A 15,399-nucleotide genomic window follows, 5' to 3' on the forward strand; every position below is an offset into this window, starting at 1 on the left:
TCCCTGAATGGGGGCATTCTCCAGGCCAATCAGGGGAGGAGCTGCATCCCGCTGGAGAAGCTGGGGGAGAAGGAAGGAAAGAAGGAAAAAGCCTTCTGTTGAGCACCTGCTACATGCCATCTGTTGTCTACATTATTTTAATTATCCCAGCAAATAATCATTAAAGACCTTTGGCTGGGCACTATGAAGAAGTCAGAATAACAACAATAACAAAGAAAAAAGAAAAACTATTATAACATGAACGGAGCGTTCTTAAATGCCAGCCACAGAGCCGGGTTCTTTAGTCGCACTGTTTCATCGAGTCTTCCCATGAATCCTGTGACACGGTGCTTCTATCATCTCTACTTAGATAAAGAAACCGGGACACAGAGAGGTTTAACAGTTTTCCCAGAACACTAAACTGGCAGAGTGGGATATGAATCCAGAGCTGTGACTTGACATAGCTACCTCTTACCAGGCACTGTGCTGGCTCTGCACTAATGTTTTTCAAACTTAACGGTAGAGGAGAGTCCCTCAAGGATCTTGTTGAAATGCAGATTCTAATTCAGTAAGTCTGGGAAGAGTCCTGAGGTTCTGCCTTTCTAACTAGCTCCCAGGTAATGCTGATGCTGTTTGTCGGAGAAACTGGCTTTGAGTGGCAAACATCTACACCTGTAGTTCTAACTTCAGGGTGCGTCAGAGTGACCCAGAGGGCTGATTCACAGGTTGCTGAGACCTCTCCCTGGAGTTCCTGGTTCATTAGCCCTGGCATGAGGCCTGAAAGTAAGCATTTCTAACACGTTCCCAGGGGATGCTGCTGCTGCTGCTGCTGGTCTAAGGACCACACTTTGAAAACTACTGCTCTGTACCTTCTCATGTAAGCATCTCTCCAGCCCTGCAGGTATCTAGAGCTCTGTACAGATAAAGAAGGATGGGAAGCTGGAGGCCCCAGGCTGCAGGGTCTGTTTCTGGGGTTCCTGTCATCCTGAACTCAGTTGCCTCTTCTCTCTCCTGCCTCCCAGAGCTATGCCAGAGCCAGGCATTGGGTACAGAAGGCAGGGGGCAGGGCGGGAGGCAGGTGGCACCACCCACCTGTTGGCATTCTCCAGGGTCTCTACCTTCTTCCACAGTTCATTGTTCTCTGATGTAAATGTCTCCACCCTGCAGGGGCCAAGTAGTCACAGGCTCAGGGGCAGCCCCCAGACTCACGGCTGCCCCCTCAGCTCTGCCCACCATCATCCCATCCCCTGTCCCCCTGCCCCTGGCGCCCTGTGAGACAGACTAGGGAGAACAGGGCAGGCTGGGGAGTAGGGCCCAGGCCCCCCACCGCACCCAGCACGCTTACTTCTTTTCTAGACACTCCACGTATTCCTTCTTCTTACGGCGGCTCTCCTGGGCTGAGATCTAGAGGGGGAAGACCCCAAAAGAGGGGTTACCATGGCCTCGTATCCACCTCCTGCCCCCCAATTTAAAGGATGGCATTGTCAAAGGAGCAGAGGCCCCCATGCACCAAGGAGGCCTCAGGGCAGGGTCTGGGTCCTGCTTTACCTTGTTCTTGATTTTTCTCCGGACCCTCTTCAAGGCCTTCTCCTCGGCTTTGGTGAGGGGGAGTTTCGTGGGGATGGGGTAGCCCTCTGCAATCAGGGTGCGCTTCTCCTCCTCGGTCAGGAGCAGTGGCCCTGATGTCCCCTGTAATTTCTATGGGAAACAGGACATGTAACCATGTCTGGTTATAAACCAGACAGCCCTTGGTTCAACTTCAAGCTCTGCCATTTACTCTTTGTATGATCCGGGCAAAGCACTCAACTCTCTAAGCCTCAGCTCCCTCATCTGAAAAAGGGACAGATCTGAATTAAACTCAGTAACATGTACCAAGTGCTTAGGACAGTGCCGGGATGCCAGCATGTTAGGCACTCAGTACATTGTCGGGGGGCTTCCCAGATCCCATCCTGGAATCCATCACCTGAAAGCCCACTTCTCCAGGGCCCCCTAAACAGTACACTCCTCATCTCCCTACAGTCTTGACTTGGAAGGCTCCACACCCATCCCAGGGCTCAGTGCCTAGCTCCATGTTTCCTGGGGGACTCCGGGCCTCTTGAGCACTGCTCCCCAACCAGTGCTTCTTGGAGAGAGCCTGGGCCGTCCTCCCGGAGGTCAGGAACGTCAAGTTTTAGTCCTGGCTCTGCAACAGCGTGGGTTCAGCAGGCCTCTTGGACCTCTCTACTTGTTTCCTATTCACCACAAGGCAGCATTGAAAGATCCTCCCTCCCAACTGCCAGGCAGGCATCTCTCTGAATTCTGATGCGGGTGGCAATCCAGACTCTTCCCCACTGGTGGTGTGTCAGGGTGGATTTACTCAATTCTTTGCCCCACACCACCCCCAGCTGCTTACGTGAGGGGCGGTGAGGAGGGGGGAGGTGGAGATGGCTGTAGAGGAGCGGGCCATCGGCCGGACAGGGCTCGAAGGGGGCAGAGATCGGGGACTCTGGGAGCCGTCGCTGTCGCTGCCATGGCTGCTGGGGGGCGTCGGAGGCATTTGCACCAGGTCCTCTGGGGAGAGCAGAGGAAGCCAGGTTAGCAGACTTGCACCCCAGCTGTGCTGGGACCTCAGAGTTCAGCAGAGCATGGCTCTAAGCCAGCCTGATGGTGTGCTCAAGGCTGCTGGGGCTTGAGCGGCTGTAAGAGCAGAGGGCCCTCTGAGGCATCAGAAAGATGGGCGCACACAGCCCAGAAGCTGATTCCTGGGTTCTACGTCATGGCTCCTTTAAGCCGGGTCCTTGGTGTGGATATCACAGAGGCTGGGTCCTTGAAGTCCCTCCCCCATCTCTGACTTCAGGAGCCTCCAGCTTGGCAATCCCCGGAAGTGCCTGGAGTCAGCCCACAGCCAGACCCATGGGGATCGGGCTGTGGGGTGAGCAGCAGCCTGTCCCTTCCTTCCTGTCACCTCAAAATGTCCAGCCGTAACTAACCCAGAATTTCCATTTCCAGCTTTAGGGTAACAAGACGCAGGCACCCGGCTTTCCGCAGGACAGCCAGGGGCACTGTTCTCCCCAGCACCCCACTCCGTGCTGCCCCTCTGTGGCCATAGCCCCAGGAAGACTGACGTTCTGCAAATGGTCAGGAAGAGGCCTGGGCAGAAAGCAGGAGAACCAAGAGTCTCGCTGCAGGGAGAGCTCCCAGGGTAGGAAAGAATGCCCAGATTTATGGATGGATGGATGGATGGATGGATGGATGGCAAAACAGTGGGCTTCAGTTAGTGAATTATGGGAGGGGGATTAGGAAAGAGGGTGAGAGGTTGTTGACAATAGCGATGACAGTCAGAGATTGGGTAAGAAGGGCACCGGAGGGATGGAAAGTGGGCAAGGCAGGGAGGAGAGGCTATTCGGGAGAGACGTGTGGCGGTCAAGAGAGATGGGTGGGCTGGGTCATGGGAGCAGGGATGCTGTCTCCTAACACTGGAGAGGAAAAGAGTCCCTCCCTGGACACACTTACCTGGTGTCACTTTGAGGAACTGGTTCACCTCCTGGGGCTCTGCTTTGATCACTGGCAGCTGAGTCATCTCTCCCGGGGCCTAAGGAAGAGACAGGTCCAGCTCCATCAGCTGCCCCCGGGGCTGTCCCCACCATGTCATCCACCCCACTTCCCTCCATGAGGCTGGTGGTCTGTCCTCCACAATCGGGAAGGTGACTGGGCATAGCCCAGAGGGAGCAGAGACAAGTTCTTGTGCTTGGAGAAGCCATGTCAGATGTAAGAGAGGAGCATGGTGGCCAAGTAGTATAGTTCAGGCCTTAAGTTCAGAGACGGAGGGCTTCTTGTGGCCTCTAAGGCCAGTGCCGTCTTCTCGGGGGAGTGCTGACTGAGAAAGCCAGGAAGCCTTGGCATACGGGTTGCCATGAGAACGAGAAGTAACGTCTGGCGTATCGTGGCTCTTCAATGAATGGTAGCAACAGCAGAGATGAAGGAGGCACTAACTGGCTGGGGGCTGAGAAAGCTCCCTGAGCAGTTGAAGTTTGAAGTGAGTCCTGAAGTGTACATAGGAGTATTCCAGATAAAGGATGGGGCAGGCGGTGAGTGAGAGGAAAGGCATTCCAGCAGAAGGCAAACACCTGCAAAGGCACAGAGGCCAGACAGTGCATGGCTGGTTCTGGAAACTGCAAGTATTCAGGGTGTCCAGAATGTAGGGGTGTGTGTCAGGGGTGGAGTTGTAGCAAATAACACAAGAAGATTGGGGTGGGGGACTAGAATCCAGATAAAGAAGTTTGACGCAGGGAGGAGCCCCAATGGGTTTTAAGTGAGGGACTGACATAATTCAATTTATACTTTAAACAAATATACATTCCTGTTTCTTTCTATTCCAACTTTCTGTCCCAGAAAGGACTGCCAACACACACGTGACTGGTATTCTCTTTGAGGAAGGCACTGTGGTGGGTGGATGAGTGCTGGATTCTTGGACTCTCTCCCCTCAGGGTCCAAAGCCAACAGAGAGAGGTCATGAGGTTGTGGATGGGACACCGACTCCCAAATTTAGGCAGATGAGTAAGAATCCCAAAAGATTCAAGTTGGTGGGGACCTGGGAGGTTCCCTGGTTCTGTATCCCAGCTCAGCCCCCAAGTGACAGATGAGGAGACTGTGGTGCAGGAGGGTGATGGCACTTATGTGACAGGTCACACAGCTCATGCCTAACCATGCAGACTCCTGATTCCTGTGCTACTAGGGTGTCGAGACCTCACTGGAAGGAAGGTGTGGGCTTTGGGGTCTGGCAACTGAATCTGCAGTGCGTCTCCAGTGTTTCTGACGGTGTGGTTTGAGGCAAGTTGCTTAACTCTTTGAGCCTCGGTTTCCTTCTCTGAGGCAAGTGCCCAACCTCTAAGACCCTGCCTGCTGCTGCTATCCCACCTTCCCTTCCAAAGCAGGAAGGGAAGACCTGAGGAGTCGCTGAGCCAGTCTTGGAGATGGGTCACAAAAGCTCCTCCACATATGCAGCCAACCCTTGATCCCTGCGGACAGTAGTGGGGAAGGGAAGGGCTTGGGAGGGGCTGACCCATCTATTATACATTCTGGAGGACCCGTGGCTACATTCTGATCAGGTGAGCTGTGTGGCCAGCAGGGGGCAGGGCCAGCCTGGCCCAACTCAGACTGGGGATTTAAGATTACCCTCGTAGACTCAGGGCCAGAAGCTCCTTAGAGGTAGCTCATGCTGCCATTTTATAGAGAAGGAGGCTGAGGAAGAAAGAGGGAATGCAACACGACCAGAGCACAATGAGAGCCGAGCTGGGACCCAGGCAGGGCCTCTCCCTGGGGCCAGGCCTCTGGGTCTCACATTCCCAGAAGGGTCTTCAGACATCAACTTTGGATCTGTCGCTTAATGCTGCTATCTCTACATTCATGGGGCGCAGAGGGCGGGGGTGGTGGCATGACAGTTTGGGTTAAAAATATTAATCTCAAGAATGTAAACAACTGAAATATAGCACACATGTTATATCCCCATTTTGGTCTTTTTTCTTTTGTAAAATGCTGTCACTTTGAGAAAATTAAGACATCATCCCTTTTGCTGATGGGCCCACAGTCCTCCACCCCAAGTCAGCCCTGCTCATGGTGGCCCTGTCACCTGGTAGCCAAATAAGCAGTGATGAGGCAGGGGTCTGGGGAGCCAGTTTGCCGGGGAAGGGCTAGAGGGCACTCTGGCCTTTGGGGTCCACTGTGGCCCGGAGAGGGCTGTCTCCATCTCTGGGACTCTGGACCTGGCCCCTGACACCCAGCCTTGCCTGGGTCCCTATAAGCCTTTTTCTGCACAGTGAGGCCCCCAGCTTATTCTGAGAGTTCTGTGGTTTGTGCCCATCCCAAGAGGGAGTCAGAGGCTGTGTCTGGGAGTTCCAAGCCTCAGCCCTGAGGGTCACATTGCGCCCTGTTCACAGAACCCTGGGGTGCATAGGGCTTTGGATGCTTCTTCCCACAAAGACCCACTACCCGTCCTCCCTCCCTCAGCCCCTTACAAACCGTCCCCAGACTCACCTGGTGGGGGATGGGCAGCCTGGACAGGGGGCTGAGTCCCAGAAGCGGGGTGGTGGCCATGGCAGCAGCAGCAGCCATGGCAGAGGAGGCAGCCAGAGGGTCCATGGGCAGCTCCGGGCTCTGCTCCTGCTTCACCATGACGGAGCACAGTTTGTGTCCCAGCACCCATGCTCCATGTTCCACGTCTGGGGGGAGGGAGCAGGACCCAGGCTCAGGGGACTTCCAGAGAAGAGGGCTCACCCCCCCCACCCCATCCCCTGGGAGCTGCTCTGGACTGGGTGGGGGAGGGATACTAGGGTATAGTGGGAGGCAGGCAGGAAAGGGGTGGAAGGCGCTTGTGAGGTGGACGGGTGGAAGGGGCTGGGGCCAGAAGGAGTGGGGGCATCTTTTTCATATAGCAGCTTACAAAGTGGGCTTAGACAACAGACCTGGACCCCTCCAGACTGTAAGGCTATATGACCTTAGGCAAGTTGCTCAACCTATCGGAAGCCTTAAATTGTTCATCTGTAAAAGTGCCCGAGGAGAAGTAAATGTTCAATGAACAGTAGCTATGGTTAATACAATTACTGTAATTTAGCAAACATTTGCTGAGCACTGTGCTAGGTGCTGGGGATCTAATGAGAGTCATAAGCAGTTTAGTGCCGTTGGAATGGAAAACAAAGGGAAGATGGGGTCAGAGAGGCCAGCAGAGGTGGCATGGCCTTGGAGGCTGGGCTCAGAGCTGTGATTTTGTACTAAAGGTAATAAGATGGCACTGGAGAGTTTTAAGTATGCTCAGATCTATAATGTGAAAAAAGATCACTCTGCCTCCATGTGGACACGGGACTGGGGGCGGGAAGATGGAGGCAGGGACCTGCAGAAGTCTATTGAAATCATCCAGCAGGAGAAGATGAGGAAGGATGCACAGGACCTGGTGACTGGGGGCGTTTGGGGGGTGAGGGGTGATGCTCAGGTTTCCCAGGCAGTGTCCACCTCCTGCCCACCTAGTGGCCCTCCTGGCCTCACCTGGGCCACAGGGCTGGCAGACATTGCCCCTTTTGCTGATGGGCCCACAGTCCTCCACCCCGTCAGCCCTGCTCATGGTGGCCCCAGCACCTGGTAGCCAGAGAAGCAGTGGAGAGGCAGGGGTCTGGGGAGCCTGTTTGCCGAGGAAAGGCTAGAGGGGACTCTAGACTTTGGGGTCCACTGTGGGTGGGGATTGGGGTCAGTGGCTGCCTGATCCCACCTCAGAGGCCAGGCCCCACCCTGCTGGGAGCCTGAGTGCCCCAGCTCTGGGCCACAGGCTGCCTCTCGGCTCGAGGAACACCCACAATCTTCCCAAATTACAGGGCCAGCCTGCTGGCCTCCGGGAAGCTGCCCCCTGCAAACGGCCCACAAATTACTCTAAAAATAGACTTGGGGTGTCCAAGGAGTTGCTGGGCTGGCCCTGTGGGGGTGGATGGAGACTCTGCCATGGGAAGGAGTCACCCACACCCTGCCCTTCCCCAGGCTGGGGCCTGAGGCCTCACTGAGGTGACTTCAGAGGCTTGGCTGAGGCCAGGGCATGAAGGGAAGCTGAGACCTCAGCAACCACAAGCCCTAGAGCCATTTAAAACCCCGGTAGGTGTCCCTGCCCTTGGGGTGAGGTTAGGGAGGGGGGTACAAAGGCCTTTCTCTCCCCCTGGGGAATCTCAAAGATCCTCAGAAGCAGCTCACACTTCCTGTGCTGAGAATAGCTCTAAGCCCTGGACACACATGAACTGAGGCAGTCCTCTCAACAATCCTACAGGGCAGGCACATATTTCCTCCATTTAATAGATAAGAATATTAAGAAAATCACTCAAGACCATTGTCCTCTAATGAGAAAGAGGAATAAGAACCACTACAGTATTAATAGGACTTTTATAGGCACAATGAAAATAGCCACTAATTATTGATATATGTTATGTGCTGGGTACTTTATGTATATACTTTTTAATCCTGTCTAGAATTCTCAAGACACATGTTCTCTTCATTTTATAATTAAGGAAACAGAAGCCCAGGGAGGTTAAGTAACTTGCCCAGATCACCCTGCAGCTGGTGGAGGCAGCCGGACACACACCAAAGTCTGTTTGGTTCCAAACCCAGTACCCCTTGCTGCCCCTCGAGGCTGGCAAATGTGGTGGTGGCACGGGTGTGAGGGTTAGAATCAGGGGCTTCCTTGCTTCCCAAGTCCCTCCCTGGCATTTTACTGTCTGAGTGACCTAGACGGCTCAGCTTTCCTAGAGTCTCATTTTTCTTACCAGTTAAATGGGGATTATGAGAAAAGTGATTCCTACCTCACCTATGAATTGTGAGAGATACATGAGATAATTAGCATGAAAGCACTTTGTAAACGAGAGTACTATCGAAATATTTATTGCTATTTCCATTTGTAAATGAAGGAACTGAGGCTTATGGAGTCTAAGAGATGTGTCCATGATAACCCAGACAAATACGATGGGACCAGGCCCGCCTGTATTTGAGGAAATGCCTGAAGGGGCCATTTCTAGGTGGGGCACTGTCTGGAGTTCTTGACATTGATTACCTGAGAGAAAAAACTCAAAGCATCCTTTGCTTAAAAGCAGGAGAGATGGGGAGAGAGGAGAGCTTTAGAGAAGTCTCCCTTCAGGAATAAAAGTAGGTACAGGAGTCTTTCCAAGGTAGCATCTCAGAGGACATCACAGTGTGAGGAGGTGGGAAGGTTCCAGAGTCTTGAGAACTTGTCCACATTTATGGTTTATTCCCCTCCCCCATACTCCAAACCCTGTTTCCTCTAAGTCAGTGGCTCTCAGACTCAAGTGTGCTTCAGAATCACCTAGAAAGCTAGGCCATACCCACAGGATTTCTGATCTAGCCGGTCTGGGTGGGGCCTGAGAATTTGCATTTCTAACAAGTTCCCAGGTGATGCAGGGCACGCGGCTAGTCTGGGAACCACCCTTTGCACACCACTGACCGAAGCCAGCAGCAAAGTCTTTTGAGAAGTGCCCATATGGGTTTGATATGAAGGAAAACAAAAAGGAAGGAGGCAGCCCCCCTGAGAGATGTTGTGGGTGGCTCCTCTGAGAGCCTCTGGGAGTCTTAGCCTGCAGTGCTCCGCTCCGGTCACTCAAAAACTTCCTCCCCTCCTGGGCCTCTGGGCCCTTCCACCCTTTCTTACCTTGGGTAGTGTCCTCCATCTTGATGGGCACAAGAGGGCTCTGAGGCGCCGAGTCACCACTCAGGGAGTAGCTGTGCTCGGCCTGGATGCCTGGTGTGGGGGAGTCCAGTTCCATGTCCAGTAGAGGACTCTTCTCGTCCAGCACGGGGTCATCAAAGAAACTGCTAAACAGGTCGTTGGAGAAGTCCTCCATGTTCTCCCCAAAATGGTCCAGGTGCTCAGGGAAGTGCTACGGAAAGAGGAGGGGAGTCACCTTAGCTTGAGAAGGGGGTGCAGACACTGCTGTGGTGGTCCCCCCAACCCTGCCATCACCACCACTGTCCCTGCAAGCTCCCATCACTCTTCCCGCCGTCATTAATACCACCACCAGCACCACCAACCTCGCCACTATCTGCATCACCAGGACCAGCTATCATTTCTATCATTACCAGCACCACTGTCATCACGTGACCTCCACCACCACCTCCACCTCCAGTTTCACTATCATTATCCTCAAGGATGAGCTCTGGATGGCGTGAAAGGATTCCTGGACCAGGCAACAGGACACGGGGCTCGAGTTCTGGCACTGTGACCTTGGTCACATTATTTAGATTGCCCAAGTCTGTCTCTCAGTCCACTTTACTTCCTTCATAGGAAGACTGAAATTGTGTCTATGCCAGCAAGTTTGCACTCCAAAGCAGTATTAGTGACTTTTGTATCACCTTTTGCTGCGATGCAAGGTGGTGGGATTACTGAGGCCTCCACTTCCCTCATCAGCTCAGCCTGCACCTATCTTCATGCCTCTAGCATGTCCCTTTTCCAAGCCATTCTTTATCCCAAGAGGTTAGGCTCTGGCACCATATTACTTGGGTTGAAATCCTGGCTTCCATGCTTCTAGCTATGACTCAGTGCCGTTCAAACTGTGAGTGGTGACTCATTAATGGGTTGTGAAATCAATTTAGTAGGTCATGACCAGAATTTAAGAAAAAGTAAAGCGGAACAAAACAGAGTAGAAAATATCAGAGCGCACGGTACTCAGAAAAGTTCAATACCTGGTGTAATTTTTAAATCTCCATTATGTGTCTGTGTATGTTCTTGGTAATGATGTAAAATATATTTCTTAGAAGCAAAAATGTCTGAAATATACCGTGTTGCCCCGAAAATAAGACCTAACTGGAAAATAAGCCCTAGCATGATTTTTCAGGATGACATCCCCTGAGCATAAGCCCTAATGCGTCTTTTGGAGCAAAGATTAATATAAGACCCGGTCTTATTTTCGGGGAAATATGGTATTGGTCTCCATGATCCTGGGAAAGTTGATTAACTTTTCTATGTTTCATTTCTTCCTCTGTGTAGGGGGCATGATGATAATAGTTCCTCTGCTAGGTTTATTGTGAGAATTAAACAAGTTAATACAGGTGATGCTTGAACAACATGGGTTCAAACTGCACAGTCCACAATCTGTGGATTTTTTTCATCTTGTAAACAGATGACGTAAACCTACAGTATTGATAAATATGTATAGTACAGTACTGTAAATGTATTTTCTCTTCCTTATGATTTTTAAAATAACATTTCTTTACCTTACTTTATTGTAAGAATACAGTATACAATACATATAGCATACAAAATATGTGTTAATCAACTGTTTATATTATCACTAAGCTTCCCGGTCACCAGTAGGCTATTAGTAGTTAACTTTTTGGGGAGTCAAAAGTTATACGCAGATCGTCAACAGTGTAGGAAGTCAGTGCCCCTAACCCCTGTGTTGTTCAAGGGTCAACTATACATGTAAAGCACTTATAACAGTCCCTGGTACACATTAATTACTTAACAAATGTTACCTCTTATTGTTAATAAAGCACCCAGTGGCTGGTACATAGGAGGCGTTTATTTTTCTCTCTAAAGAATTATAAATATGTAAGGAAATATTACTGTTTTTCATTCATTACTTACTGACTGAATAAATTTGCTGGTGGGTTGGAAGAGATGGTGATGGGGAGATTGCTTCCGGCCCTGGGGTCCCACCTGGTGAGTGGTAGAGGACTGGTCATGGGGGATTGATTTGAGGTCTGAAGTTGTTGGTTCTTTCTAGCTTGGCATACTTGGAGCCTGTCCCAGTCCAGAAGGAATGAGCAGAAAAACCCTGTCTGAGAATAACGTTCAAAGCCTCAGGAGCATCTGTCTGTGGGGAGCAGGGGAGGAGCAGAAGCTCCGCAGTCAGATAGCATTCCTTTTGACTCCTTGCTCCACTGCTTACTAAGTTACGTCACTTCTCTGCGCCTCAGTTTCCTCATCTGTAAGGAGGAGTAATAGTTCCTACCTCATAGTGTCGTTGTTGTCATGAGGATCAAATGTTTGTTAGGTGCTTAATACTCACCTCAGAATTATGAGGATAAAATGAATAAATACATAAATGCATATACATATCAGGGGGTGCCAAAAAAATGTATATAAGTGGACTCTTTGGTCAACGTTGCTCAAGCTCAAGTAGTTCACCGTAATCAGAAGTGTCTAAATGCTGATGGTAACCACTTTGAGCACCTCTTGTAATTGCAGAAGTCAAACATGACTTGTATTCATCTTTTGTTATCGGTATATATCGAGTATTTCAATTTTAATACAGTTTTCCTTTCTTAAACTGTGTATACATATTTTTTGGCACCCTCTGTATAGGCAGTAAATACATCTAACATTTAGAACAGTGCCTAGTATGTACTTGTTAGCCATTATTATGAAAAGCCTAACTCTGGGCCCAAGGTGAGCTGAGCTTAGCGCTCAGGTGGTTTGGTCTTTCCACCAAAAAATGCATGATCAGAGAATCCAAGAGAAAATGAGTTCAGAAACCCCATTGACTGAGGTACTCCCCCTCTTCCCACTTTGCCAGAACTTATCACCACTATCTTACATTTTTGTTGCGCTTTCACATACGTCATTTTATTCAGCCCTCACAATTACCCAATGAGATAAGGAAATTACATATCTGCATTTGACAGATAGGGAAACTGAGGCCCAAGGAGCCAAGCAGAACTGGGAAACATGCACAACTCCTCACTGCCCAGTCCTTCCCCAACTGCAGCAGACATTCCCGTTTGCCCGACAGTAAACTCCCTGAGGCAAGGTCTGTATCTTGTTCACCTGCTGGAGAGACAAGGCCTTGTACTCCAGAGGGCAATGCCATCAGTATGTCAATTGTCCGTCAATGCCTGGGAGGGAGGCAGTACCAGGAGGTAGAGGCCTCAGCTGAACAGGTCTCTAAGAATAACTGTGATCCTAGATGAAGCCATTTACAGGGTCAACCCTCTTTCCCCACCCCCAACCACCCAGCCAGGGACAGGCAGGACTGTGCTAGCCACAGCCTCTGCAGAGCCTGGGCCAGCCCAGCTGGGGGCGCATTGCCCCTGCTCAGGGTCTCTCAAAGGCCTGGTGTGGGGACCAGGGGGAGGGAGTTGTGAAGACTGCAGGGAGCAGTGAGTCAGCTGCTAAGGTATTTCTCCAGCAGCTGCTCTTCAAACGATAAGGGTTTGCCAAGCCCATTCCTGGGGCCTGGGAGAGGAAAAGAGGAAAGACACTTCCTCTAGTCTGGGCTGGGGTCCCTGAAGGCCTTGGCTCCAGGCAGATGAGCTGGGTCCTTTTCAGAGATCCCTTTTGGGGTGCCCATAGGAACATGTGGAGGAAGCTCAGTTGGTTCCCTTTTGTGAGTAGCCCCCACCCCACATGCTGGAAACAGCAGCCAAGGCCCAGAAGGATGGAGCTTCCAGAGGGTGGGAGCCAAGTGGAAGAAGAGGGCGGCCAAGGGGCTGGCAGGGTGGGGGGTGGAAGACACTCAGAAAAGCCAGTCGTTGCTCAGGGGTTCCTTGTGCGCTGGGCCCACCTCTGGTGGCAACAATTGTTGTGTACCATCACCGGCAGGCCCACTTCCTGCTCATGGGAGCATTGCCAGAGGGGACTCCCTTTACAGAACTTTGTAGCCCTACTTCTATCGGGTGTCTGGTTTATCAGAGCAGCTCAGTTATGGTTGGTTTACAACATCAAGCTGGAGACAAGGGACCTGAGAAAGCTCGTAGTCCACGCCCTCCTCTCCCATTTGCTAACGAGGAAACAGATCCAGAGGGGGAAAGCCACCTACCTATCCAGGGTCACAGTGAGCTGGTAATGTTGAGGGAGGGGTTCTTCGCAGCCCTGGGGCTGACAAGGCGTGGGGCACGTTCTCCTTGTTGTCCTCTCACTTCTTCCTGTTTATCCACCCTCCCCACGACCCTGGAAAGCCAACTCTGGACATCTCAGGCCTCCTCAGCCCCGGCAGGGCCCCTTGTTCCCCGGTAACCACACTCAGCTCTCCCTCCTGTTCACACACACAAAGTTCGGGTTTCAGACTATCCGATGGAAGAAATTATTGGGGGTGGGAGACAGGAATCGATAAACGGCAGGGGGTTTTTGGGCCATCGTTCTGAGGGGGATAAGGTTCTACTGGCGATGAGCAGTCTTTGGAGGTGCCTTTCCAGGCAAGGGTTGGGGAGAAGTGGGTGGGTGGGAAGCCAGAGAAGGAAATACTGGATTATGATTTGTTTCCCTCCTCGTTAAAGACTTTTTCCTACAGTCATGCCAACACAAGCTCCTTCTCGGCTGCCACGCGCAGCCAGCGCCAACTCCACTATCTTGGAGGACAGGTCCGGGGCTCTCCTGCGCCGATCCCCCGCCCCTCGGCTGCAGTCCCTCCCTAAGCCGGTCTCTATCGCCGACCCTTTAAATTTAAAATAGGACCAGGGTCCTGCCTGCTGGGCGCGGCCCACAGGAGGTTAACGCTGCGCGCTTGGACCGCCCGGCGCCGGAATCCGGCCTGCTCATTGGCGGAATCTGCGGAGTTCCTGGCCAATGGGAGGAGGCAGCGAGAAGCCCGCTGCAGTAGCAGCTGCGGCCGCGGGGGCCTGGGAGCGGGAGGCGGGCAGGGCTCGCGTGGAGGAAGTTCCCGGGCCCCGCAGACCGCCGGGGCACCAAAAGGACAGAGTATACTGGGTCCGAACTGTGTCTCCTTTTGTGCCTGGGACAGAGGCAGAAATGGCCCCTTTTAGCTTCCAGGTGGGCCCGCAAGTCCTACAATGTACTAAGCCCACATCAGTAGCACCGTCTCGACCCCCCACCGCGAGCAGGGGAAGTGGAGAGGGAGGGTCTTCTGGAAGGTCCCCAGCTCCAAGGGGAGGCTGGGCCCCAATTCTTAAGTCCCTGTGCAGCTTTTCCAGCTAAGCTGCTTCCGCCCCTCCTTGAATAATCCTACCACGGGCGCATTGATGGGGCAGCGGGGTCTTGGTCCTTGGTGGGGGTAGGGGGAAACTCCTGGGCGGGCAATAGGACCACCTGAAGTTCCTGTCAGTTCTCTCCCCTAATTCTTCCATTGGGGTCAATGCAGAGAGACGGAAAAGCTGTCTGCCGAGGGTGTGTGTGGGAGAAGGGTCTCCCCGCTACCTGAGGTGGCCTCAGAGCGCCACCTTCCCTCATGCCTCTAGCCCCTCGACGCCTGCACCCCCATCCCTGGTTTCTGCCCCTCCCCGGAACCAGGCTGATTCAGTTTCTCGGGAAAGGAGGGAGGAGACCAGAATGGGTACAGGCTGAGCTGTGGGATAAGGAGTGGGGAGGGGAATTCTGGGCCACGACATTCCTTCCAAGAAAGTGAGCTCTGGGAGAGATGTAAGGAGAGTCCTCTTACACTTCTCTCCTTCCCTTTCCCCATGGGCTGGGCCCCCACTCCTCACCCCCCATAGACACACTGACCCATACATTCCTGGATGGTTACTTTCCTCATGGTCACTAGAAAATTGCCCCTATTTCATGCTGGAGGTCCACCAGTCTGAGTCACTGCTGTGCCCAGTGTGTGTATGTGTGTGGGATAGAGGAGGGGAGGTGGGCCTCTGGGTACCCAGTTGTCAGACAGGCCCTTCTTGTCCTTAAGCATCACCATCCAGGCATTGGGGTTGCCTTCCCAGAGCTAGACTTGAAGGCTGTCTTGTGAAGGGGAAAAGGCCTTGGACTCAGACTCAGGAGACCCCGGGGCAGGTGCGTTTCCTCTCCAAGTCTCAGTTTCCCATTGGTTATAGTCTGTGCTCCTATTGAGGCAGGGGTGGCAGGGACAAGGTGAGGGAAACTAATCCTCAGAAAGTGGGCTCTTTTCCTCTGCCTTGGCCTCTCTGGGCACTGGGAAGGGGTGGAGCCAGTTCTCCCTGTCCCAGGAGCCAGCTCCTCCCAGAGCCTTCCTGGCAGGACATGGGGGTTAAAGG

General features: G+C 52.4%; 1 protein-coding gene across 1 annotated transcript in view; it reads right to left on the reverse strand.

Moving 5' to 3' along the window:
- Positions 1–15,399, reverse strand: part of CREB3L1 (cAMP responsive element binding protein 3 like 1) — a 33,793-nt gene that overhangs the window by 5,185 nt on the left and 13,209 nt on the right. Inside the window, exons 2-8 of the mRNA XM_033121891.1 lie at positions 9,149–9,377; positions 5,992–6,176; positions 3,472–3,550; positions 2,372–2,529; positions 1,528–1,677; positions 1,325–1,383; positions 1,072–1,140 (exon numbers count right to left, since the gene is read on the reverse strand). Of these exons, the coding sequence (XP_032977782.1) occupies positions 1,072–1,140; positions 1,325–1,383; positions 1,528–1,677; positions 2,372–2,529; positions 3,472–3,550; positions 5,992–6,176; positions 9,149–9,377 (929 nt within the window). The remainder of the gene's footprint in view (positions 1–1,071; positions 1,141–1,324; positions 1,384–1,527; positions 1,678–2,371; positions 2,530–3,471; positions 3,551–5,991; positions 6,177–9,148; positions 9,378–15,399) is intronic.

Source organism: Rhinolophus ferrumequinum, chromosome 11, assembly GCF_004115265.2.
Source record: "Rhinolophus ferrumequinum isolate MPI-CBG mRhiFer1 chromosome 11, mRhiFer1_v1.p, whole genome shotgun sequence".
Classification (NCBI taxonomy): domain Eukaryota; kingdom Metazoa; phylum Chordata; class Mammalia; order Chiroptera; family Rhinolophidae; genus Rhinolophus; species Rhinolophus ferrumequinum.